At 45.8% G+C, this 26,561-nt stretch overlaps 1 protein-coding gene across 2 annotated transcripts in view; it reads left to right on the forward strand.

Moving 5' to 3' along the window:
- The window catches only part of KIAA2012 (KIAA2012 ortholog), a 116,311-nt gene that overhangs the window by 66,902 nt on the left and 22,848 nt on the right, over positions 1–26,561 (forward strand). For both annotated transcript variants that reach the window (XM_033429862.2, XM_033429870.2), the window contains 2 exons: positions 6,746–6,883; positions 15,899–15,971. In XM_033429862.2, coding sequence (XP_033285753.2) covers positions 6,746–6,883; positions 15,899–15,971 — 211 coding nt within the window. The remainder of the gene's footprint in view (positions 1–6,745; positions 6,884–15,898; positions 15,972–26,561) is intronic.

The following is a 26,561-nucleotide window of genomic DNA, read 5'->3' on the forward strand; positions in this document are numbered from 1 at the left end:
AAAACAGAACTCGGAGCTTGTGTACAATCTAAGGGTGCAGATGTAGAAGAGGAGAAGCTTGAATGGCAGGAATAACTTAAAGGGCTATAAGTCAATCTACCTACCGTTTCGCCCCTCCTCCACTCCACCCACCCTCAACACCCAAGCCCAGACACCTCAAATATCCTCCATGCTGTCTGGAATTTTGTTTCACTACTTTATGTAATTCTACCTATTGCAGATTCCTTTGGGTTTCTCATATCTCATTGTGGATTGTTTTTTAATTGTTCTCCCTACCCCTTACGGGAGCACAGCTGAAGGCCGAGGGGAGGGGGAGGGGCGGGGGATGAAGCAGAGAATTTTGTAGTGAGGACCCCGTATCCAGCAGCGCCCCAACTCCCCCAGCACATGGCTGCCCAGGAACAGTGAGAGGTCAGAGGACAGGCGGGCAATGGAAGGGAAGGGGGCAGAAAAGAAAAGGATATCTTTCTTTCTCTTCTTCCAGCCCTCTGCTATTCCAGCATTACCAGGACTAGTTCAGCTCCTTAGCCAAGCTAAATTATGGGTTAGATAAGTTTTTATGGGCCCATGTGGGAATCAAAGCACCACAGGTAACATTTCTTTTTCTAGTGAAAATTTCATTTTTTTTACAATGAAATCAGTTTGCAAGTTGAGATTCCCTGTCTCTCAGTTGTCACATTGGAAAAGTCACACTGGAGCCAACATAACAAGGAAGTCACACAGTTTGGGGTTAAAGTTTGGGGTTAGAAGGAGCTGGGGACTTGTTCAGATTTCCCACCCTGCACCCCACCACCTCCCATCTCCCCATCTAAGTCTAAAACAGGATGTATCATCTCTCAAATACAGGCAGAGTTCCAGCCTGAATGTAGCCAGACACCCCCTCACAGAAAAAGCTCTATCTTCTATCTCCCCTGGGGCAGAAGAGGTCACTATTTTGGCTTACATTTTTTCTCCTCCAGCTTCTGCTAAGCCAGATAAACAATGATTCTGTTGTGTCAACAAAGCACTTAATTAAACTGAGGACAATGTCAGTTAGAACAATGTCAATTAGATAAGATTTACTTCCAGATAGTTGAAGCCTTGGAATTAAAGTCTCCTGGGTTTCATTATTCAAAAGTTCCTTGAGGAGAACACTGAGGTAGAGAAACTCAGGCACAGAAAGCTTAACGAGTTGACAAAAGTCACCACATGAGTCTCTCATAGAAGTTAAGACTAGAGATTGCTGTGTTTCTCTTCCCGGTCCACTGTTTGCTAGCTCTTGGGCTAATTTGTAAATGCTTAGAAGGATGTAAAAATCTCCTTCCATAGAGTTGAGGATGAAGTGGATGAAGACTAAAATTCGCGACAGGAGGGGAACAAGAAAGCTCTTCTCTGGTTTCCAACAAAACTGTACCTCCACCCACGCCTCCTTGTGGAGCCCTCCTAAAACTGTCCACTCGACCCATTTCACCAGCACCAAATTGCCTTGAGAACATAAAAAGTGGGCCAGGATGTCAGGTGGCCAAGATGAACGCAGGAGACAGGCACATGGACCACTGGGCAGACTTGCGGTGGATGGAACCACGCTGCGGTTTGGGGTCCCGTCTGCTCCTCAGAAGGAGGCCATGCAGCAGCCCAGGTTGTTGAATTGAGATCCTGATGTTCCGTCTGGCCTTCTGAAGACTAAAGTCCTCCTGCTCCTCCAGGCCAGGGAAACCTAAACAGAGAGAAGTTCTCAGAGTGGGACTCAGGGTGGCCAGGTGGCTGGCCTTGCACGGGCTGGGTCCCCTCCATGTCAACCTGAGCTGAGAGTGTATACAGAGCCCCTGGCCTACTCAGATCCCTCCCCAGGAAGCCCAGCCGTAGGGAGTCCAGCAGAGTTCCATGCCCCACTCAGCCCCACCTATGTCCCCATTCCTACTGGCCACTTTTAGTTCCACAGAATGACAAGAGCAAGAAATAACAGGGCCTGGGAAGGCCAAGCACAGGGGAACTTGCCAGACCCCTGAGCTCCTAGCGCCAGGCAGGAGTGACCTTCTCCAGGATTTGGTCCCCACCCTCAGTGACTTCTCCATCCCCACCGGGATTCAGAGCCACCCGGACCCTCACCTTCCGGGAAAGTGGAAGGACAGACTGTCAGCCAAGGAGGGGGGGCCCGGTGGTCCAAAGAAGCGTCTGACTCTTTTCCTTTTGTTTGCTCACAGGAGGGGACAAACGCCCTGTGTGCATAGAGGTTTGATGTGACAACTTGATGGACCACATGAGGGTTTCAGCAAAGGCCTCCCAACCCCACTCTCCATGCATTAAGATAATGGTGGGGTGTGTAGCGTATTTCAGGTCTTGGCTACAGAGGCCCTCCTTCCTTCTGTTTTCCTCCTCCAGCTCAAGCTTGCCCACAGGTTCCCAGAGACTCCTGGCAGCTTGCTCTCAGGCAGAAGGAGGCTGTGAGCTGTGTGGGAGACAGACAACGAGAGTGTTGCAGCCTCCTTAATGAGGGACCATAGCTCTTCTTGGAACCACGAAGCCGCAGCTACCGGGATGGGGAACCCCAATTAGAAAGGAGTGGGAGAAGTAAAGAGCTGCCTGTGACAGATCTGTGTCTGTGGTGGCTCTGTGGGACCCGTAGGTGGAGATCTAGCTGGTTGGGTTTAGAATCTCCTTTTCCTTCTTAAGGTAAGACGTTCCAGTGACTTCAGAGCCAACCCATGCTGGTGACCCTTCAAAATACACAACTTGAAAGGCGGAGGAAAAATTATTGGAGAGAGGGTTTCTCCTTGAGTTTGTAGCTCAGATAGTGTAACCCAAGAATAAGAAAAGAAATGATATGTATTTTGTTTAATGGACGTCCTCTGTTAGTTTTACTACATTATATATGTGTGCAAATGGATATTAGTAAACAGCCGATAGCTCTCTTTTGTTCTGGCTTTCAAGTGAATCACATTATGTTTACAGCAAGATAGTAAACCTGGATTTCCCATGGCTCAGTCTGTCGGAGCATAAGATTAGCTCTTGGATTCATTAACAGTCATCTCCTTTTAAATGTCAGATAACTTTTTAAATGCCAAGCACTTACACAACGGCTTCTGTGCAATTCAAATCAGATTTACCAAATTAACTCATTAATCTTTATTGTTTCATTTCCTGAAGAGAAAGGCTTCCAGGTGTTTTTAGCAGAACATAATAATATTAAAGTATTTACAATACAATATAGGTGAAGGAATGGGTTTTGATTTTCTGCTAAGCATCTCACCCTGCCATCAGTTTTGTAATCATTCCCACTGAAGCGTACACAGAAAAAAACGAAAAAGCTTCAGGCATCTCCACTTTCTTCTACTTGCCCTGTTTTCCTTCCCTTTCTTTGTGTTTTCTTCTCCCCTCTACTCCCTGAGGCCTTAACTCCCTTTTACTATTTATTCTGCCATCTTTAAGAGCTACAAGCGTCGATTATGATGGCTCTACCACCTAGAAAACAGAGGGGTACCTCACAGGGTCCGGGATGGAGTCAGAAGGCTGGGGCAGAACAGGTCTAGATATCAGGAATTCTACTTTCCTTTTCAAAGAACCCCTCTGAATAATCAGATACAGGCTACACTGACTGCTAAAGATAGATCCTTCCAGGACTGGCCCCTTCTTGTCACCCAGCTCTCTGCTCAAATGTCACTTCCCTAGCGAGGTCTTCCCTGATCACCCAAGGGCAAACCCCATCCCCTCCCCCACCAAAGTCCATCCTGTCACCATTTCATTGTCTTCATAGATTTATCACCATCTAAAATCATTCTGCTTCTTCATGTGTTTGTTTGTATGACACACACAGTAGCACTCAATAAATATCAGTTAAATGAATAAAGTGAAATGAAAAACCACCCCAATGCATAGCTTTCTTTCCTGCTTTCAACTGTCTTTCTCTCCTCTTACCACTACCTCCCAGAAACCTCTTTAAGGATTTAATTTTCTTTCCTCCCATCTCCCAAACCCCCTTTCACTATCATTTGTTTGTTAGAATACTTGATCATAATAAGCAAAAACAGTACTGCACATTCCAGTGACTATAGAGCCTTCACTGGAAACATTCCATCAAGCCAGGATTGATGGCCCCTAAACGTTAGGGAGATGAGCCACATAGTCAAGAGAATTGTTTTATCAAACGATTTACAGGTCAAGCGATTTGGAGAGACTTTTCTCAAAGCCTCTCAACTCCCCACTCTTTAATCTGAGCCCCACATAAGGAGTTAAAGTAACTCCAGCCATTGGAACTAGTCTCGGCTGTGCCTTTTGTCCTCCGACCTAACACAAAATCTTCTCTTAGAGATAATAGAGAAATTTCCCTCAAATCAGTATTGTCTGATTTCTGTTACTCCACCCAGTGATTCATGCATGGTTTCGGAAGCTAGAAAGCTTGAAATACTTCGTCTGATTCTTGATTGGACCAAACGCTTTCATTTGATCTGGAAACAGGGAGGGGAGGTCTCACTCTGAGAAGTGAATCAGATATATAGCTGAGATGACAAAAAATTGGATATGTATTTGTCCAGAAGAATCTTTCTCTCTAGCCACATTTCAAAACAAAGGAAAAGGGTGTGGGTGTTCGTCGGAATGATGGCTGCTTGTGGGGCCCCACGAACTGTTAATTCATCATTAACACTTAAAAGTAATATAAATGTGATGGGAAGGAGAGTTACGCCCAGAGGGACAGCCATCCGTGAGTTAGTCTCTTAGAAAATATGGAAATTATCAAATCCACACCCAGGGTGATCTCATGGCACACTAATGTATGTGACCCCAGGAAATCAGCCCTGAAAAATAACAAGTAACTTTCCTCTTTGGGAATGAGGAGCCAGTGCTACGCAGAGGACAGGCCTCTGGAGGTCAGCACATGCTTCCTGGAAAGCTGTCTTTCTTGCCCTCCTTATTCTTTTTTAAATTTTTTCTTCTATTTCTTTCTTTCTTTTTCTTTCTTTCTTTCTTTCTTTCTCTCTCTCTCTCCCTCCCTCCCTCCCTCCCTCCCTCTCTCCCTCTCTCTCTCTCTCTCTCTTTCTTTCTTTCGCTGTGCCGGGTCTTAGTTGCAGCACATGGGATCTTCCTTGCTGCCTTCGGAATCTTGCCCTCCCTATTTTAACTAAGTTGGGCCATAACATGTAGCTTGCCAGTAATGTTATCATTCCTCTTGTTCTGAAAGTATGTATCAAGTATATGTATCAAGTGTGTGTTCTGAAAGTATGTATCAAGTGTGTATTCATTTCCAGACTCTGTGCCTGGCACTGCAGCTACTTGGAAACAGGATAGCTGTGGTTCCTGCCCTCATGGAGCTTACAGTCTAGTGCGGAGGAGAGGTGGCTGTACAAGCATGAGTGTCACTCTGGGCAACGGTGGGAAGGGCTCAGTTCTCTGGGTTGTCATGGGAAGCACAGATGAGCCAGACCTGAAGGATGCAGAGGAGTTGGAAGGGAGGGGTGTGTTTCCCGGGGAGGGAAGGGCATGCGGGCAGCCTTGCTCCAGGAACTGAAGCAAGGGTCAGTGCTGATGGCAGCCCTCTGAACTTGCTATTCCCACAGCGAGGTCAAAACTTCCTGCAGAGAGCCCCACAGAAACTTCCCTCGCCTTCTTGCGGGCTTTGCGCTAACACTGCTCTCTTGCCAGGGCAGGTGGGAAGAGGGGCCCTTGACTGCTTAAAATTGCCGCCTCCACCCACCCTCACCAGCTACTCCTCACTCCCCTCTCTGCTTTATTTTTCTCTACATCACGAATCACCTTCAGACATTACTTGTGTTCCACCCGTTCGCTTATTATCTCTTCCCCCTCAGTAGGATGTATGTGCAGTTTTCCTGAGAGTGAAGACTTCTGTCTGCTTCTTACACTGCCATATCCTCTCTCCTCGGCATAGAACAAGCATTCAATAAATATTTGTTGAATGACGGAATGAGATAGGAGAGACAGTCCAGGGCCAGGCAGGAAGGGTCTTATAAGCCTTTTAAGAAGGTTGGCCTTCATCTTGAGGGTAAGGGCCTTTGAAGAATGATGTGGTCCAGTCTGCATCCAGAAAGATCACCTAGGTTGCAGTATGGGGCATGGGCTGGAAAGCAAGTTCAGATTATACTTTGTCGTGCTCTGAGGCATGACACCATTTGCATGTTGTGGCGACAGGAGATGGGAGAGCCCCCAGGGCCTCCCAGACTCCTCCCACGGCCCATTCTTCCTTCCCTCTCTGCTAGATTTGTTCAAATCACTCTTTCTAACACATCAACTATATTTTAAATTTGGGAATAAACTGGAATCTTGATATAACTTTATTTGCTGCAAGGCAGGTTTGATACCTGTTCATAGAAGCTGTAGATGTATCAAAAAAGACCTCATTAAAAAAGGAGTTTTAGGCAGTCCATGATTTCGGCTCTACCGTTTAACAGCTGTGTGGCTTTGGGCAAGTGACTTAACCTCCCAGAGCCTCCAGTTCCTCATCTGCAAAATGGGGATAACAATACGTGGCTCGCAGGGTTGTTGAGAGGATTAAATAAAATGAGTACTACCCTCGAACATAAGGTCCCTTTTCCCACTTTCCCATTATGCCAACCCCAGGTATGAATTATTAACCAAACTCGGGTTATTCTCTATACATATGGATCCCCTGTGTCTTCCATGGTAAAAATAGGTGTTACAATTAGTGTTCCAAAGATGAAGAATTGCTTTCTATAAATATTTGGGGATCCGGACTAGCTCTTGTCACACTGTGTATCATTCCTATGAAAGTGGGACTTTCTGCTTCTCTTCACAGGGAGCCCAGCAGTCCTTGGAGGCAGCAGCTCAGAAGACAGGAGAGCCTCAAAGTTGTATAAATAAAGGGCTGATATGTTCAAACAGAAAAGAATTTTACACGCGTAAGCTGCACATCGACATGACGCCATTCCTGAAGGTGCTCTCACACTGAGAAGACTAGGGGTTTTATAGACACACACACAGGAATTCCAGTTAATGCACTTCTGCATGGTACAAAAACAGCTTCAGAAGTCCCTCAGAGATCTTGCTTTATCAGAAGGGACAGAAAATAGGCAGTTTGTAGCACATGGAGAGAGAACAAATTAGGACAGTAATCGCAGGCAGCCATCGGGGACAAATCAGTTGGGTGTCTGGTTCGGTTGAGGGAGGACAGGGAACAGAAAGGAGAAAGGATAACCTTGAACCACTCATAAAACAGGCATATATAATTCATTTTATCTTGACAGTAGCTAAAATAATAGTTACTGTTTTACCACCGTCACTTGGTAGAGCTGATATTCCTACTGCAGGGAAGACTAATTCTTGAGTTAACCATTTAGAAGGCAGCTGCCAATCCTCTTCTGGATGTCTGACCCTGTTTTCTGCTCTCTAGGAGTTCATTACTCTCCCAAGCTCAGCTTTGTATCCAGCTTAGGGTACTGAGAGTTCCTGTGGTGGGGATGGCATTTGTCCATCTTTGCAATATGCCTTCCTGCCCCAGCATCTAACAGCGCCTGGCACATGGAAGACGCTTCCTAAATGATCCATGAATTGACCCCCTTTTCATCCCACAGCCCTCTGGCTTAAAACCTTCTTCCTCCCCATTCTTTGCCCCCTCAGAGGTGAATAAACAGGAAATATATGACCTTGGAATATATGAAATTGATCAGGAACAAAGCAAGTCTTGGCATGGAAGGATCTCAGATCCTTCATCCTACCCTCGAGGACAACATCCCAGGCCCTTGATGAGAAGTGACTAAGAAAGACAAAAACAGAGGAGAAGAAACCAAATACTCATGGGATTCTTGATGGTGGTACTATCCCATGCTATAGACTGGCAGGGACGTCCAAGGTTGTGAGGGTCACCCTCCTAAACTCACTGATCCAAAGTTCTTAGGTTACATCTTCTTTGGACGACCCCAATCCCAGCTCTGCAAGGTGGGGCTTTGTTTAAGAGTCATGTATTTGCCCCACATCTGTCTCTCTCCATGGCTGGGCTCTGCTTTCCTGTTTCCTCTTAGATAGGCTCTTTCCCCATGGTTGCAAGATAGCCATGAGCTTCTGTTTTCTAAATCGTTGGCCCAACTTGGGTCACATGCCTGTATGCAAATGAATCGCCATGGCCAGGGGGATGGAATACTCTGATTTTCCCAGCCTGGAGCCACAAGAACTCATAGGAGGGAGGGGAGGAGTGTCTCAAAAAGGAAAAAAAGAAAACCTAAAAGTTGAATAAGAATGATTCTGGGGAGCAAAACAAAAGATTTTTGCTACAAGTATTCAAAATAATTACCTTGATTCATTACTCATTGTATTAGCTTGCTAGGGTCACCACAACAATGTACCACAGACTGGATGGCTTAAACAACAGAAATTTATTTTCTCACAATTCTGGAGGCTAGAAGTCCAGGCTGAAGGTGTCAGCAGAGTTGAATTCTTCCGAGGCCTTTCTCATTGCTTGTGTCAATAGATAGCCATCTTCTCTATGTGTCTTCACATGGTCCTCCCTCTACATGCAGTCTGTGTCCTAATCTCCTCTCCTTATAAGGACACCAGTCATATTGGATTACAGCCCACCCTAACGACCTCATTTTACCTCTTTAAAGATCCTGTCTCCAAACACTGTCACATTCTGGGGTACTGAGGGTAGACTTCAACATATGAATTTTGGAGGAACACGGTTCATCCCAAAACACTTATATTAATGAAACTACCCTTTTCGTTTACTCAGCAACAGATTAGTCATTCCCTCAGGGCTTGAAGAATTATGGTTGGTACTTCCTGGGATGAGATACCATCGTTACCACTATTCATTCATTCAACCCATAATGAGCATCTGCTACCTAATATGTGTCGGGCACTTTCTGGGCATTTGAGATACAACAGCAAACGAAACAGATAAATCCTTGTCCTGCTCCAGGCAACATATATAGTAAATTGATAACTGCTATGGAAATAAGAAGATATTTATGGAGCCTCTAGAAGCTGCAAGTGAGGAATTTTACAATAATTTTTTGTGTATTTAGTGTCCACAATGCTTTTGTATTACACTTTTTTGTCCAGCAATTTTGGCGTCCTTTTCCTTATAGAAGGAAAGGCACTGTTATCCCTAAGGCCCGCTTTCCAGTCCACCCTTTTCAAGACTCACAGAAATTGTAACTTAGCCTGCTTCTACATGAGACTCACGGGGACACGCTAGAATTTCTGACTCCCAGACCAGTCCTTGCCCCAAAGACTATATCTTTTCTTGCAAATGTTCAGTGTTAACAGCTCCCCCTAGATAGACCTTCTCCTTGTTGACACGGTAGCTCCCAGATTCTTAGGGAGTGCCTTGTAGAAAGACACAAATCTCAGGATTATATAGCAAAGGATGGAGAGTTCAAATCAAGAAAGGCATACAGGCTGTCCAATTCAGTCTACACATTTCATTTGTGTATTTCCTGCCTAGTCACAGGACATTTCATTCATTTTTTCCTGGTGCATGTTGGAAGCAGTACACATTTCAGGGGATGAGGGTAAGAAATAAAAATATTGAGACAGAAAAGGAAAATGGAAAGAGATGTAAATAATCACAATTGCTAACATAAATGAACACTTACTCCATGCCAGGCTTTGTTCTAAGTTTTACATGCAAGAACTCATTTAACTCAAAAAACGAATCTAAGAAGTAGGTAGCGTTATCCCATTTTACAGATGACAAAATAAGGTCTTGAGAGCTGAAGTACCTTCTCACATGACATACAGTTGGAATATGACAGAAACAAGATTCAAAGTCAGGCAGCCCTGCTCCGGGTCCCATGTTTTCAACCCTGCAGACCCCAACTGAGTCCTATCCAATCAAAAGCACTGCCTACCACATTAGCTAAGCATCCAGCACAGCTCCTTCTAGAAGATTCCATCCCTGTGCACTCATCCAGTCTGCTGCAGGAATATTTTCTGACTCTCCAGTACTCTGCCCTTCCCCTCACTCCCACCTGCATTCTGTGGACTCAACATAAAGCTTTCTCTCCCAATGATCATCCACTTTCCTTCAGACAACATATATTGAGCATCCATTGTATATCGGACACTGTGCTAGGCACTGAGAACACAGAGATGAATCATCTCCATCCCTGGCCTTCCAAGGAGCCTATAATCTAAGAGGAAGATAAACAAAGAAGCAGATAATATCAGCACAGTGTTGTGGCAGAGGCAGGCGCAGGTTGCTATAGGAGAGACTCATTCATTTCTCAGTTATTACACGTGGAACCTTCCTCAAATTTAAAAACCTATTGATAACACTGAAGGCAATGCTATTAGCCCATTTTATAGGATAATCCGTATCACGCTTAGACGTGGGGAAACACGATTGATCCAGAGTACATCTGGGTTCACGTAAAAATTGAACCATGTTTTTTAAAATTTTTTTTTTTTTTTTTGCGGTACGCGGGCCTCTCACTGTTGTGGCCTCTCCCACTGCGGAGCACAGGCTCTGGAAGCACAGGCTCAGCGGCCATGGCTCACGGGCCCAGCCGCTCCGCGGCATGTGGGATCCTCCGGGGCACGAACCCGCGTCCCCTGCATCGGCAGACGGACTCTCAACCACTGCACCACCAGGGAAGCCCTAAAAATCTGTTTTTGAAAAAGAAATGGTAATTGATGAATAAATTAAGGTAGAGATTTTTTTTCCCCAGGAATTTTAATAAATTATCAGGGTTAGTTCGTGGTAGTGGGGAAGAAAATAGCAATAATGCCAATTAATGCTAGATACAGAATTGAATATGCTTATACTCAACATTGACATCAAAGAGTATGTATGTTATGCCCAGAAGATGTGAAGAATGAGAAATAAGTTCCACCTCACAGCATTCACACAGGCAGTTATCACTTGGTACCTTCAAATCAAGGCAGAGGAACCTGCCTGAAATCTGGTACTTTGAACAGTCCCCTGCCCCTGGTTTGGGGCCAGCCCTGCGTTTTACTTATGCAGGCAGGTGTGGGCACATGCCACCAAGCAGAGGATGGCTGTCACCGCCACTGAATCATGTGGTCATGTGGGGAAAAGACAGCATGGATTTCAGTGAGAAGAAGTAACGGCAAAACAATGTTGGGCTCAAGATGTTGTCCTAAGATGGAGCAGGCCCCTCAGGAGGCAAGTTCTAGTGCCTAGAGTCCTTGAAACCAGCTTCGTTGACCACCAGCAGGAGAGCTGCAAAGGGATCACAAGCTGGTTTTGAGATGCAATGATTCAAGGACACTTGAATAATAATTTCACCAGGAAAACTTTTCAGGGCATTGAGTCTGTTACAGCTCCCAAAGAAAGAAGCCCAGGATTAAGTAGACTATTATCAGTATTAAAGTATCTGACCAGCAGTTGGGAAGCCCTGGGTTTTCCCTGACTCTGAGTAACCTTGTAATGCATCTGGGATTCCGCTGCCTCTTTACTAAAATGGAGATAATAATGCTGGGACCTCCATACCTGCCTCTCAGCAGTGAGGTGAGAATTACATGAAATAATAATTTTCAAAGTATGTTCATATCTATAAAGGGTTCAGTTCACAGAGAGAAAGAAAGAAACATTCACTGGTCCCTGCCGAGAGCCAGGCCTCTCACATATTAAACATTATTTAATTTCCCCAACCCCCTTCCTGTTAAGTGTGCAGTTCGCCACCGTGCAAATGAGGAAACTGAGGATTGGCGAGATGAGAGGACCAAGGGTGACGTGGCTGGCAGCAGACGGAACTAGGATTCAAAGCCACCAAACCCACAATTCCTGATATTGATGAGGCCTATCCTGTTCCTGAGAAGAATTTAATTGTACTTCTTTGTTCTGGCTTCAGAACCTGGGAGAGGAGAAGAGACAATATTTTAATAACACAAGATACCTTATGACTTTCATAAATCCGTTTTCTTTATTAAAGAATAGGTGTGAGGGCTTCCCTGGTGGCGCAGTGGTTGAGAGTCCACCTGCCGATGCAGGGGACACGGGTTCGTGCCCCGGTCCGGGAAGATCCCACATGCCGCGGAGCGGCTGGGCCCGTGAACCATGGCCGCTGAGCCTGCGCGTCCGGAGCCTGTGCTCCGCAACGGGAGAGGCCACAACAGTGAGAGGCCCGCGTACCGAAAAAAAAAAAAAAGAATAGGTGTGGGATCTTTTTAATACACAAGAAAATTTGTACGACCTTAAAGTTGACACTCACAAATGAGATACTGATTTCCTTCCAGCATTAAGAAGGCATTGAAATTAGTCATTTAGATGTATGTGTTACATATGTTACACAGAATGTCCAAATGTATTTTCCTAATTTAGCTTTTCAAGAACTCGTACAAAATTTATCATTATCCCCATTTCACAGATGGAGAGGCTGAGGTTCAATGATAGGTCATACAGCACATACAGCCCCCTGGAGCTCCACCTCTGGCTCCTGCATTCCCCATCCTCCCAGCAGTTCCTTCCCGAAGCCTGCGGTAAACCTAGAAGTACCATGCTCAGATAGGGCGCTGTGTGTGAGGGGAGAGGGCAGGACCAGTGGAAGGTTCTCCAGGGACAGATGAGAACTTCAGGCCACCTGGCCCAGCCCCTGTCAGTTGAAGAGACTGAGGTTCAGGGATTAAGTACCTCGCGTGAACTGTAAGGCATGAAGTACAGGATCAGGGCTTCAGGGCAGGCAGTCTGACTCCAGGATCTGCACCACAACCATTCAGGCAACTGTCTCTCTTGTCTGGTTTCAGTGCTACAGTTTGTGTTTACAAAGTGTTTGTTACTATCCCCACGCACCCCACCCCGCCCCAGACCTATAACACCACCCTGTTGCCAGCGCTCTTTCTAAATACAGCTCAGTCATACCACTGGTTTGCTTGAAATTCCCTACCACGTCCCCGTTGGCCTTCCGGTTAATTCTGGCATCAAAAATGTATTTCTTTTATAAATAGAAAAATAGAACAAATGAATATCTTTTTTAAAACTCCAGACTGCGACTTGGAAGATCTGGCCCGTGTCTGATTCCCACAGTCCGGGCCCTGCAGCCACACCAGAATGAGCCCCCAAGCCAGTACATGCTCCTTCCTCTGCGGGAACTGCCCTAACCTCCCCTTCTCTGCAAGACTTAGCACCATGTCCACTGGTAAACCTCACCTCCCGTGAGGTCCTGCAGAAACCTGTCACAATCTGTCCCAGCATTTATCACACTGCATGGCGACAGTGAGATTTCCTGTTTCTCTACAAGTCACTGAGCTTCTTACAAATAGATCTTTCAGCTTTGTGCCCCCAGCGCCCGGCACAGTACCTGGCACACAACAGACACCCAATAAATATTCATAAGCCAAATGTAGAGATGAAGAGCAAATGACTTGGCCAGAATAACAGAGCTGGGATTTGAATTTTCAGTCCTTCAGCTTGTTTTGCTCACTCACCAAGTATTATTGCCTGTGTTTCAGTCATTACCTCTATAACTCATTAAAAGTGACAGACTGCTGTCACTTTTTAGTTTTAGTTTTTTCAATTCAAATCTTGAATCCGAAATATACTCAGGAAGTTTAAACAATTTAAGTATAAAAGGGTATGTCTCCCAGCTGGGTTCCCTCCCCCTTGGACACCACTGATGCTAGTTTCCTGTGTACCCTTCCTGAGTTGTAGTATGCATATACAGTCCAATACAGGTAGAAAAATAGAGACATTTTATACATGTTTTTATATATTATACACATTGCTCACAGTCTTACTTTTTTTTACTTACTATATCTTGGAGTTCTGTTAATTCATTAAGAGATGCTTCTTAATGGTTGCATTGTATTCCATTGTGTAAATTACCATAATTTATTTAACACATCCCCCATTGATGGGATACGTAGGTTGTTTCCAATCTGTTGCAACGAATGACCTTAGGTATAAGTCTTTTCACATGTGTGCTTGTACATGTAAAAAATGATAGCTTTTTGACACTTTTCTAAGCAATAGGCAGATGTGGTTTTTTTTAAGACCTCACAGCAGTGTGGTTTGTGGGAGCTTAGTTCCCTGACCAGGGATTGAACCCAGGTCCCTGGCAGTGGAAGCGCAGAGCCCTAACAACTGGACCACCAGGGAATTCCCCAGACTTTCAAATTAAGACTACTGTATTTCTTTTTCTAACAGGGACTCATCAAAAGATTCTTTCCAAATCCCCAACTCTCTCTGCCTCCATCTCCCCATCTGTGAAATGAGAAGAATATTTCTTGTCCCTGAAGGCTCATAGCTGCATGTTGTGAAGACTCAAGTTTTATTCTTCTGAGCTTTGAATTATTCTTCTGAGCTTTGAAATTCTTCCAAAAGAGGAAGCTTGTTTCTCCCTTTTAATCCAATTTCCTGTTAGGCTAAAAGGATTTATAAACAGAATTTTAAAAAATTTATCTCTTTTCTAGTCTTCTAACTTGGCAGTTTACTGGACTGAGGCAGGTTTTTCTTGCAATCATTTTTTTAAAACCTTTCCATTTATTCAGACATGATTTTTTTTTTTATTGCATCAGGCCAAATGTGCTTTGTCTCCAAAGAGATAAATGCAAAAGAAAGAAAATTGCTTAGCTGTTTTAGGTTTTTTTACGTCAGAATATCTCATCAGCTGCAAACACTAAGCTAACAAGTGAGAAACACGCGGGGTAAAAAGCCATCAAACAAGAAGAGAATGTCAAACAAATTAGCAGATAACTGTGTCTTTCCAAAGCAGCTGGGGTATTTGATAATAAAGAGGAAAACTGTCAACTAAAGGGTGAGGAACTTTAGTCCCAGGAGAGGCTTCTAGGGCCCTCAGATTCCTTCTCCACAGCTGAAATGAAGCTGTGGATTAAGCAGAGATCCAGGTGACAAAGGCCAAGAGCTGGCCTCATCAAACACTGAGGGCTTTACTTGAGTCACTGACTCTACCTGCCACGTTTCCTTGGCAACTGAAGAGCTGTTCTTCCAATCCTCTAGAGAAGACCCATGGTTCTCAATCCTGGCTGCATGACGGAATCACCCAAGAAGCCTTAAAAATGCCCCAGCTCCAGAAAGTCTGATTTTAACATTTGGGGTTAGGTCCTAGGAATCTTTTTTTTTTTAAGCTTCACAAATAATTCTAAGACACAGCCAGGGTTGAAGACCATCGTTATAGAGATTTCTGGGTGGTGGGATTGCAAGCAGCTTGTGTGACTCAGAGAAAGAAGGAAGAGGGGATTCCATGTGATAAGAAACCTAATCTGGGGACTTCCCTGGTTGGCACAGTGGTTTAGAATCTGCCTGCCAATGCAGGGGACACGGGTTCGACCCCTGCTCTGGGAAGATCCCACATGCCACGGAGCAACTAAGCCCCTGCACCACAACTACTGACCCCATGTGCCACAACTACCGAAGCCTGCACACAGCAACGAAGACACACCGCAGCCTAAAGTAAATAAATAAATTTATTTAAATAAAAACAAAAAAGGAACCTTATCCATGGTAATCCTGGAAACCCTACAAAAGGCCAGTCTGATCCTTCTGCTGCCCTGCTTTAAACCCTCAGTGCCTTCCATTTGTTTTCAAGGTAAAGGCCAAAATCCTTAAACTACCTCCAAGGCCCTGAGAGTCTGAGTCCTCCCCACCCTTCCCACTTCACCCCATCTCTGCTCAGGTCACACTGGACCTCCCTCAAGTCCCTAGAGGTACCCTGTTGCCTTCTGCCAGTCGGCCTTTGCCTGTGACATTCTTTTTCCCACATATGCCAGCATGGAGCACGGCTCTGATGGATGGGACAAGCCTCCCGCAGAGGAGGACAGATAAGGACGATGCTCAAGGCCACTGCTAAGCCCACCTGGCTCTTCAGGGCCCTTCACGCTGGCAGCAGAATTCTTGGACACAAGTTAAAACAGATAGACAAGAAGAAGAGACAACTAAGAAGACTGGACCCCCTTTTACCGAAGGGCATGGACCTAGGAGTGCTGGTACTTATTCTGTCTCATGTGTTTATTGTTGTTGTTAACCTAACAGGAAAGTGGAGATGAACTGGACTATCATGAAGAACCTGGAGGACCCCTCAGAGAAAATCACCCAGGCCCTCAAGGTAGAAACACCTGGGTTGGGTTTTATAGTCTGATTGCAATAATTGTGGGATGAACTTTGCACTGTTCAAAGATGTTAATGAGGAATGACCCTTCCATTTCCTCTCAGGTCATGGGTTGGAAGTCAGAATACAGACTCTGATGTGCTCTTACTGTATCACAAGCCAGCTGATGATAACATGCTTGTATGTCCTTGGACTTATTGAAAGATTTATTTCCTGCCAGCAGCTGCAGATTGATAGAAGAGAGTGGAGACTTTGGGGCATTACAAAAAGATCCCACAGGCACCTCTACCTCTGGCTTCTGCTTTCATAGGCTCTTGGATATGCAAGTGAGGGAGCTGAGGTTCTCTGCCTAGAGGGTTAACATTCCACAGAGGGGGGACCAGCATCTTTAGAGACCCAGCCCATGTCGCCCACAGCTCTGGATGGCCAGAGCTCCTTGAGTGTGACTTCCTCAAAAAATGATGCTGCGTTTGATAATGAGGATGATTCTTGGAAAGACTGGGCCCACAACTGGGCTTTTTGGCATAGTTCATATTTTGATACCCTGAACTGGACTCTAAGCTCTTCCCTGGGGTCACCTGGGCATGCTACGTGATGCTGCAGTTAGCTAGTCCCAGGTAGCAGAGCTGGTCTTTATCCTCATTGCTTCTTGCAGGAGTGGAAACAGATGTGTGACAGATGTATTCTCAAGGAGTGGATGCAGGGCCTGCCAGCCAGAGTTGCGCTTGTCGTTCACTGTACAAAGGCGTCCAGCAGAGGGAGCGAGAGGGGCTGAAATCCAGCCTGTGCTGCGCACCCTGAGCCACGCACTCCAGCACTGGGTGCATCCACCCAAAGGAGGCTCCTTTTCCTACTTGGCCCTTCTACTGGAATGCCTTTCTCTAAATCATATAAGGTGCTCTATATAGGCTAGCAGCAGCAGATCTGGGCAGCTGAGTAGAGAGCATGGGCTCTGGAATAGGACTACCTCTGCCTTCACATCCCCGCTTCAGAGTCCTCAACTGAGGTTGAAAACAATACTGCCCTGGCTTCCCTGGTGGCGCAGTGGTTGAGAGTCCGCCTGCCGATGTAGGAGATGCGGGTTCGTGCCCCGGTCCGGGAAGATCCCACACGCCGCGGAGCGGCTGGGCCCGTGCGCCATGGCCGCTGAGCCTGCGCGTCCAGAGCCTGTGCTCCGCAACGGGAGAGGCCACAACAGTGAGAGGCCCGCGTACCACAAAAAAAATTTCACTGTTTCTGGATATCAGACAAAATATTATGGTAGCCTGATCCCTGTGTTCGGTCAAACTTTTAAGCAAGGTTTCTGCTGACATAGGTCTCTCACCACCTCCATTTCCAAAGCTGAGTGACAATAGCCAGGGAAATGTGTTCCAGTCTTCAGATCTTCCATATCGTAAATCACATGTCTAGATTGTGAGCACCGAAGAGGCCCCAAGGTCTTGGCCAAGTGCAGTGGAGGTTTTAGGCAGCGTAGAACACGGCCAAATCTAAGCAATGACCAAGTCAGTCAGAACAGATTTCCTGTCTCCTGACAGAGAGAGAGAGGCCCAGCTGAGTTCCATAAAGGTTATTCAGACAGACTTTAACGCAGTGAAATATCACCACAGAAAATTAAAGAAGGCATTTGCCTGTCCCGAATGACAAATGCTAATGTTTAAAAAGAATTTCAAATCTTTGAAGGGAAAAAAAGGCGGGAGTGCCGAGGAATTTTTTTTTTAACTATTTAAGGATCAATTTTCCCTTCATAGATCTTACGACTAATTGTCAGGATTGTTTTCCTACTCTAAATTAAGTAGTGATCTATAAGATTAATTATAAGCAGTGAGCCGGGGCCACATCCAATGAGAAAAGCATGAGTCTTGGACTTGGTGAGAACACAGCATGCAAGTTTTCACAAGATAGGTCAAATCAGCAAACTCCAGAGAGGGTTTGGGAAATTGCTCGTTTTAAATACAAAACTTTTCTTTCTGCCTCTCTTTCCCACCCCCAAAGTCCAAGGAGAGAACATAATTTCCATTCTTGTTTCAGTTCTTGTTTATTTACTAGGCCAACGGTTCTCAGACTTCGGTGTGCCTCAGAACCACCTGGAAGGCTTATAAAAATAAAGATGTCTGGGCCCTGCCTCCAGAGTTTCTGATTCACTAGATCTGGGCTGAGGTCATAGAATTTGCAATTTTATTAAGTTCCTCAGTGATTCTGAGGCTAGTGGTCCAAGGACCACACTGAGAACCACTGCCCTGGGCATTACTTCCAGAATTTAGTTCTCTGAATTTGGCAGTGACTCAATTTAATCCGTTCTTTTAAATATAATGGGAGTAGGAGGATTGGAGGACACTGTTTAGGCAGCATCACAGTGATCAAGAGCATCTATTATCAAGTCTGAGTCCCGGGGTTCAAATCCTGGTTCTACCACTTGCTAACTGTGTGGCCTTGAGTAAGTTACCAAACTTCTCTGGGCATCTTTTTTCTACACCTGTAAAATGGAGATACTAATAGTATTCATCTTGTGGGGTGGTTGTGACATAAAGGAGTTAATACATGTAATGTGCTTATAAGAATGCCTGGCACACAGGAAGTGCTCACTAAAGGTTAGGTATTAGTCTGTTTCTTAAAAACCTTAATTTTAGTAGCCTTATCAGGAGAGACTTGTTCTAAGTTGATAACAGGATGTAACATGGTGCTTTATTTACTTTCCAAATCAGTCTCAATTGCAGGGAGTGGGGGTGGGATTGCTTGCTCTTGGGGAACTGGCTGAGTCCTCTGCGTAAGTCCTCCTCTTACTTAAGTCCAGGGGTGGGCAACAGACCCAATCTGAATGAGGTTATGTTGCGGTAGTGACATAACCCCTTGGAATGTGGCAGAACTTAAGATATTATCAATAGCCTTGAGAGATTTGGGGAGCCCTGCATGAGTGCAGAGGATCCCTAGTGGGTAGCCTGAAACAATGGGGGGTGGGGGACAAAAGGCAAGTCTCACAGAAAGCCTTAGAAACCAATGAGCCATTTCTATTCTACCAGGAAAAAAAAGGCTCAGAGCATCATTGCTTCATTCAAGAGACAGATATGTAGTAGTTAGGACGTTGGTTCTAACAAAGACCAAAATAAAGTGACTTCAAACAAGATGGAAGTTTTACTTCTGTCTCATGGAAGAGTCCAAGCTGGCAGGCAGGCGGTAGGACAGCTCCGCTCCACAGGGCTGTCCAGGGACCCAGGCTCCTTCTCTCTTATCATCTCTCTGGCACCCCCTTTGCTATCACTCTTGTCTCCATGGTCAAAGCTGGCTCAGCTTTTCCCTCACCCTGCAGGGCAGGAGAGGAAAAGGCACAGCTGCCTTTTAAGGGCCTAATTCTGGACTTACACCTCTTCCACCTCTGCTCATATCTGCTGGCCTCCTACGCGCGAGGCTGGGGAATAAAGTCTCTTGCTGGGTGTTCACGTGCCAAGCTAAGACTTGAGGGGAATGGACATTAGGTGGCAGTTAGCATCTCTGCCACGTGTGGGTAGATGGCTCTGTCTTGCAGATGCTACCACTTTCCTACCTCGTGGACTCAGAGTCACCATGGTGGGTCATTTCTCTGTTTGCTGCAGACACCATGCGTGTTTTAGGCACCCCCTCTGTGACTTGCCTGAGAAGAGGAGCTAGAGCATCCCTGTTTCCTCCATCGGTCTTTACAGCGTCAAAGGGAGGCTAAAAATTATAATGTATTTGTGAATTTGCCTGATAACTTTGAAAAGTGCAGAGACTCCTGTGAGGCTTTGGTGCTGTCATTTCCACTGACCCCAATGGGAACTGCCTAAGGAACCAGACACCCTTCTTTGAAAACAAGCCCCTTATTAGGTAGTGGCCAACACCAGCTGCTCTCCATTGCCCTCTCTATCACTTGACGACACTGCCACTTCCCCCAGAGCACCAAAGCGTAATTCAATTTCACACATGCTTATTGGGCAACCACTAAGTACCACTTTATAGCCCATGTGTTATGTATGTTTCTTGAGGACAAGGACTGTGCCTTAGTAAGCCAGGCCTAGCAACGTTCCATAGACGAATGAATCCAATGGATGGAGGAATGAATGAGTATTCAAGAGATTCAGAGATGACAAAACCAAGGTTCCTACCTTCAAGAGCTTGCAGTGAAGACTCAACTTTGGGCCTGGCACACACCCTGTGAAGAAACAGTGCCTGCGAGTGTTAGTAAGGTCCAAGTCCTCCAAAAGGGGTGCACTCACAGACTGAGAGCCACCAGCCAGGACCTGCATCTCCACCAAAGACACAGAAGCAGCCAACAGGGGTCGTGAATAACGCTGTTGGGGAAGGACGAGCAGGTGAGGAGTGTGCTGGCCCCACTGGCTTCTAGTTGAAGGGCCCACTGGCTGCCATGCCTTCATTAACCCGACAAGACTGGTCTAATCAGTGGCTAGTGCACTAAGTAGTTACATCATAGTAGAGCTAGAAGGTGAGACTCACTGGTCTAGACCCTTTCTAGCTAGAACCTGGGGCCTTGTTAGAAATGTAGAATCTGGGGTCTCACCCAGACCTACCTGTGCTTTAACAAGACCTTCAAGTGACTCGTGTGTCCATTATTATTTGGGAAACCCTGGAATAGACTCACTGAGGACCCTGGGTTTCAGATTCGACAGATATCAGTTCAGTTACCAGCTCTGCCTTTGATTAGGCCCATAGTCTAGGACACATAACTTCTCTGAGCTGTGGATTCCTTTTCCATAAACCATGGCGGTGGGTTGGATAATCTCTCAGTCCCCATCCCACCCTCATGCTCTTTGCATCTGTGACTCACCAGGGTAGCACAGTGATAAGCAATAAGCAGCAGAGCCAGGACTGGGGCTGGGCCTCCTTCCCAAGCGCCTTCCACTACACCTGCTCCCAGGGAAAGCCAGCCACCATTTCAGTGTGTCGCACATAAAGCTCGGCCACCCCAGTCACCCTTGGGTGGGCCCTGACCAAGAGAGTCTCGAAAGAGACCAGCAGTCCCCATGCTGCACGGGGGCCCAGGCTCAGCCACAGTGGCCAGTGAGTAACAGCCCAGTGGGTCAAGAATGAGAACACAGTCTTCACCACGGTCCTCCTGTACGGGCGTGAGGCCGCAAGAGACCTGCTGGCCTCTCTAGGCTTCCACTTCCTCATCAGAAAATAACAAAACTGATCTTCCAATCTCTTCCTCTCATTTCCTATGACTCAGTGACCTTGGGATTATTTCTGTTAAGGGGAAGAGTGGAAGTCTCAGTGTTAGCGCTGAGACAGCTCCAGGGTTCAGACCCCAGGTTCGGGCCTTAGGTCTTTAACCACTCGCTGCATGAATGGAAATTGCCTTCATTTACTTAGGGACCGTTTGCTGATCCCCTACTGAGTGCCAGGCCCTCTGTGGTTGGATGAGACACACTCCTTATGAAGCTCCCACTCTAATAGAGGAGCCAGACCTGGGCAGGCATGGTTAGAACCACCTCTGTGTTCAATGTGTTTAGTGTTCCCAGAGAACACAGGAAGGACAACTGATCCAGACCAGCATGGGAGAGACAAGGAAAAGTCAGGGAGAGCTCCCTGGAAGAGGTGATGCTGGACATGATGGAAGGAGTTTCGTGAACCCAGAGTGCATTTGCAGTAAAGCCATTAAGACAGGGGTAGCAGTTCACACTCACTGTGTGCCAGGCATCAGGCTAAGCATTTTCTGTAAATTGTTTCATTTAACTTTTATAACAATCCTGTAAAGAAGGAGCTCTTATTATCTCCATTTGCCAGATGAGAACACTGAGGCACAGTGAGGTTAAGGATCATGTCCTTGGTCACAGAGCTGGGCAGAGGCGAGGCTCCAGACCTGACTGACCTCCCAGACTCCATCTGTAGAGATCAAGTCTAGTTGTTAACAGTTACCAAAAGGAGCGTTTGCGGATCCTGGAGTTCTGGTAGGTAAAGGGCAAGAAAGCAAAACGGTCAAGGGGAAATAGAGAAGAAATGCTTCACACACATATAAAGTGGAGAAATCGAAATGAAGAGAATCTTCAGGCAAGTTTTTCAAAAAGAAAAAAAAAAGTGTGGCAAATCGGGGGAGCGAGGAGAGGACGAAAGGTCCCAGCAGGCAGCGGCGGGGCGCGCCTTCCATCGTCTCCCGCCCCCCACCGGCGGCTCCAGGGGCCGGCGGCGCCCGCTCTCCCGCCGGTGCCCGCCCGGCGCCGCCGCTCCGCCAGCGCGAGGCCGTCTCCACCTGTCGCCTCTGACCTCCTTGCAAACGGAGCTCCTTGCAGCGAGCTCGGGACTCCAGGCTCGGCTTGCCCCAAAGGGTCGGCTCTCCGGGCCGCATCTGTTAGTCTTTTCTTCTCCTCTCTGCGGTAGCTTGTGATGTCGCTACCCGCTGGCACCTCCTGCGGATCCCAGGCCTGGGTGGAGACTCACAGAGCTAGACAGTCTCAAAATCTACCAAACAGACCGACTTAGACTCTAGGGAAGAGGTGGGAGGCAGGCAAACGGGAAACACCTTGAAGTGCCAGACAATTTAAACTTTTAAATTTATAAAGCTTATCTTTTGGCTAGTTTTCCACACATCGTCACTTGGGTGGAGAAAAGGGAAGGAATTTTTGGCACTTACTCTGCAGAAAGACACTTTGCTAGGTACTTTCTTTTTTGTACTTTTATCTTATTTTATCCTCACCACAACCTTATGAGATAAAGTACATTATCCATATTTCACGGATGAGGCAAATGAGGCTCAGAGAGGTTAGGTAAATAGCCCAAGGTCACACAGCCAGTAAGTGAAGGAGCTGAGATATGAACCCAGGTTTCTATGACTCCAAGCCCCTGGCTCTTTAAGAGAGCCATCCATGTGTTTCTGATTAGGAAATAGTTACAAGGTTGAAGAAATACCACAAAATAATGGCAGCATTTTTTGAAAGCCAGCATGAAACTTGGAGATTATTTAGAATCTCTAGAAGTTCTTTTATATTGTAGATAAAGGAAACTGAGGTCTAGAAGCCAGGAGAATTATGGAAAATCGTGGCTAATTATTAAAACCAAGGTAACCCAAGTCTCTCTCAACTCAGTGTCTGTAGGTGTTTAGTTTAGTTCAATTTAGTTTGGTTTTGAAAGCGTTTCCTCAGGGGCAGTTCCTGACTCCAGGAATAAACAGCTCCAAACGGAGCAAGTGGGGACTTCCCTGGTGGTCCAGTGGTTAAGAATCCACCTTCCAGGGGACACGGGTTCTATCCCTGGTCGGGGAACTAAGATCCCACATGCTGATGAGCAACTAAGCCCACTCACCACAACTACTGAGCACACGAGCCACAACTAGAGAGGCCCAAGTGCCGCAACTACTGAGCCTGCATGCCACAACTAGAGAGAAGCCTGCACACCACAATGAAGAGCCCACAGGCCACAACGAAAGATCCCGCATGCCACAACAAAGATCCCACAGGCCGCAACAAAGACCCAACGCAGTCAAAAATAAAATAAATAAATATTAAAAAAAGAAAAAAAGGAGCAAGTATAATGACTGCCCAATCTGTGCCAAGAAGTGCAGCAGCCAGTGATGCAAAAATTTATCTTAACGCTGGGGAGAAAATAAGGAGACAAGAAATATGTGCCCAGGAGTTGAGGCACTGCCATTACGTCAGAATCCACAGCCTGGAAGATGGCGCTACTGCAAAGGGCCACCTCACAACATGGGTTGGGGCTCCTCACTTCCTCTCTGCGTGAGGCCTGCACAGTCACCCTACACTGCCAGGCTCTGCTATCTGGAGCCCTGGTACTGGCTTCAGCATAGTCCCCTAATTCTTATCAGCCTACATCAGGGGTCCCCAACCCCTGGGCCACGGATCAGTAGCGATCCGTGGCCTGTTAGGAACTGAGCGGCACAGCACGAGGTGAGCGGCAGGTGAGCGAGCGAAGCTTCATCTGTATTTACAGCCGCTCCCCATCACTCACATTACTGCCTGAGCTCCTCTTCCTGTCAGATCAGTGGCGGCATTAGATTCTCACAGGAGGGCAAACCCTACTGTGAACTGCGCATGTGAGGGATCTAGGTTGCGCGCTACTTATGAGAATCTAATGCCTGATGATCTGAGGCGGAGCTGAGGCGGTGATGCTAGCGCTGGGGAGCAGCTGCAAATACAGATTATCATTAGCAGAGAGGTTTGACTGCACAGAGACCTTAATAAATCAATTGCTTGCAGGCTTATATCAAAACCCTATCAGTGAGGGGCAAGTGAAAACAAGCTCAGGGCTCCCACTGATTCTGCATTATGGTGAGTTGTATAATTATTTCATTATATATTACAGTGTAATAATAATAGAAATAAAGTGCACAATAAATGTAATGAGCTTGAATCATCCCGAAACCATCCCTGTCCCCCATCCGTGGAAAAATTGTCTTCCACGAAACCGATCCCTGGTGCCAAAAAGTTTTGGGACCGCTGGCCTAGATGACCTACATCCTCTAGTATTACTCCTTTATTTCTCCTTCTGGAAAGTATTTTCAAAGTTCTCCTCTATAGTGGGAAGTGACACATCCTTAGGACTGTTTCTGGCTCACTCCACTCAGCCCAGGATGGAAACCCCAGGGAAGACCCCAGAATCCCAGAATACAGCTGTTGCCCTTTGACCCTGAAAATTCTCTTCACCTTGCAGGAAGTAAAGCTCATTTCTAACTTGAGACCTAGATTCATCAAAACCAAAAAGCAGTTGAAACTAGAGACAAGAACAGCATAAGAAGAAAATTTATAGACCAATCTCACTTACGATCAAAGATGCAAAACTCCTAAATGAAATATTAGCCAATCAAATCATTATACACACACACACACACACACACACACATACATATCTATATACCATGACTGAATTCAGTTTACCGCAGAATTAAAAATGGTCTAACATTTGAAAATCTGTTTCTGTACTTAGGGTCATCTCAATACATGCAAAAAGGAAAATCAAGTTATAAAATTCACCCATTCATGATTTAAAATTATCAAACTAGGAATAGAAGAGGACTTCCTGATTTTGATAAAGAGTACCTACCAAAGGACTTCCATCGTGGCGCAGTGGTTAAGAATCCGCCTGCCAGTGCAGGGGACACAGGTTTGAGCCCTGGTCTGGGAAGATCCCACATGCCGTGGAGCAACGAAGCCCATGCACCACAACTACTGAGCCTGCGCTCTAGAGCCCGTGCCACAACTACTGAAGCCCCCGCGCCTAGAGCCTGTGCTGCACAACAAGAGAAGCCACCGCAATGAAAAGCCTGTGTACCGCAACAAAGAGTAGCCCCTGCTCGCCGCAACTAGGGAAAGCCCGCGCACAGACACGAAGACCTAACGCAGCCAAAAATAAATAAATAAATAATTTTTTTAAAAAAAGAGTACCTACCAAAACCTGCAGTAAACATCACACTTTAATGGTAGAACTTCAGAAGCAGTCTCTTTAGAGGCAGGACTAGGATAAGGACGCCCTCTATCATTGCTTCTTATTCAACATTGTACCAGTACAGTAGGGAAGGCAAAATAAAGGAAAAGGAAGAGGATAGAAAGGAGGAAATGACACTGTCATTATTCTCAGACAATAGTATTACCTATGTGAAAAATCCGAGGGTCTCTATAGACAAGCTATTAAAAGACAAGCCATTAAAAGACAAACAAAAAAATTCAGCAAGATTACTAAATATACATCAATAACAAAAATCAATTGTGGAAAAAAACAGTATTTGCAAACATAAAGTACAATTTATAATGCAATTTTAAAATAATTCTTATTATGGAAAACCCCAAACATACACAAGGGTGGACAGAACAGCACCAATGAGTTTCACGTACCCATCTCCTGGCCAATATCGTTCACCTATATCCCCAATTCCTTCCTGCCTTCTATAGTATTTTGAAACAAATTCCAGGCTCATATCATTTTACCCATATACACTTGAGTATATATCTTTAAAAGACAAGAAAAGACTCTTTTGACATAACCGTAATACCACTATTGTACCTAAAAATTAGAACTATTCTTTAATATAATTGAATATCCAATCAGTGTTTTCAACATTCTAATTGTCTCAAAATTATTATAATTGTTTTAGAGTTTGTTTGCAATCGGTTGATACGGCTTTTTTTTTTTTTTTTTTTTTTTGGCTGCGTTGGGTATTCGTTGCTCAGCCCGGGTTTCCTCTCGTTGCGGCGAGCAGGGGCTACTCTTCATTGCGATGTGTGGGCTTCTCATTGCAACGGGCTCTAAGACCGCAGGCTCAGTAGTCGTGGTGCACAGGCTTAGTTACTCCGCGGCATGTGGACCAGGGCTCGAACCGGTGTCCCGTGTGTTGGCAGGCGGATTCTTAACCACTGCGCCACCAGGGAAGTCCCGACACATGGCTTTTAAGGGTCCTTTAATTTATCGAGTCTTCTCATTTCTCTTTTCTTTCCCCTCACTTAGTTTATTTTTAGGAAACTGGGTGACTTTTACTGTAGAGTTTCCCACAATCTACATTTCTCTGATTGAATCCTCAAGGTATAGTTTAACATGTTTCTCTGTCTTCTGTATTTTCTGTAAGTTAGTACTTGGATCTAGAGACTTGATCAGATTCAGGATTGCCTTTCACAA

The sequence above is a fragment of the Orcinus orca genome, chromosome 7, assembly GCF_937001465.1.
Source record: "Orcinus orca chromosome 7, mOrcOrc1.1, whole genome shotgun sequence".
Lineage (NCBI taxonomy): Eukaryota > Metazoa > Chordata > Mammalia > Artiodactyla > Delphinidae > Orcinus > Orcinus orca.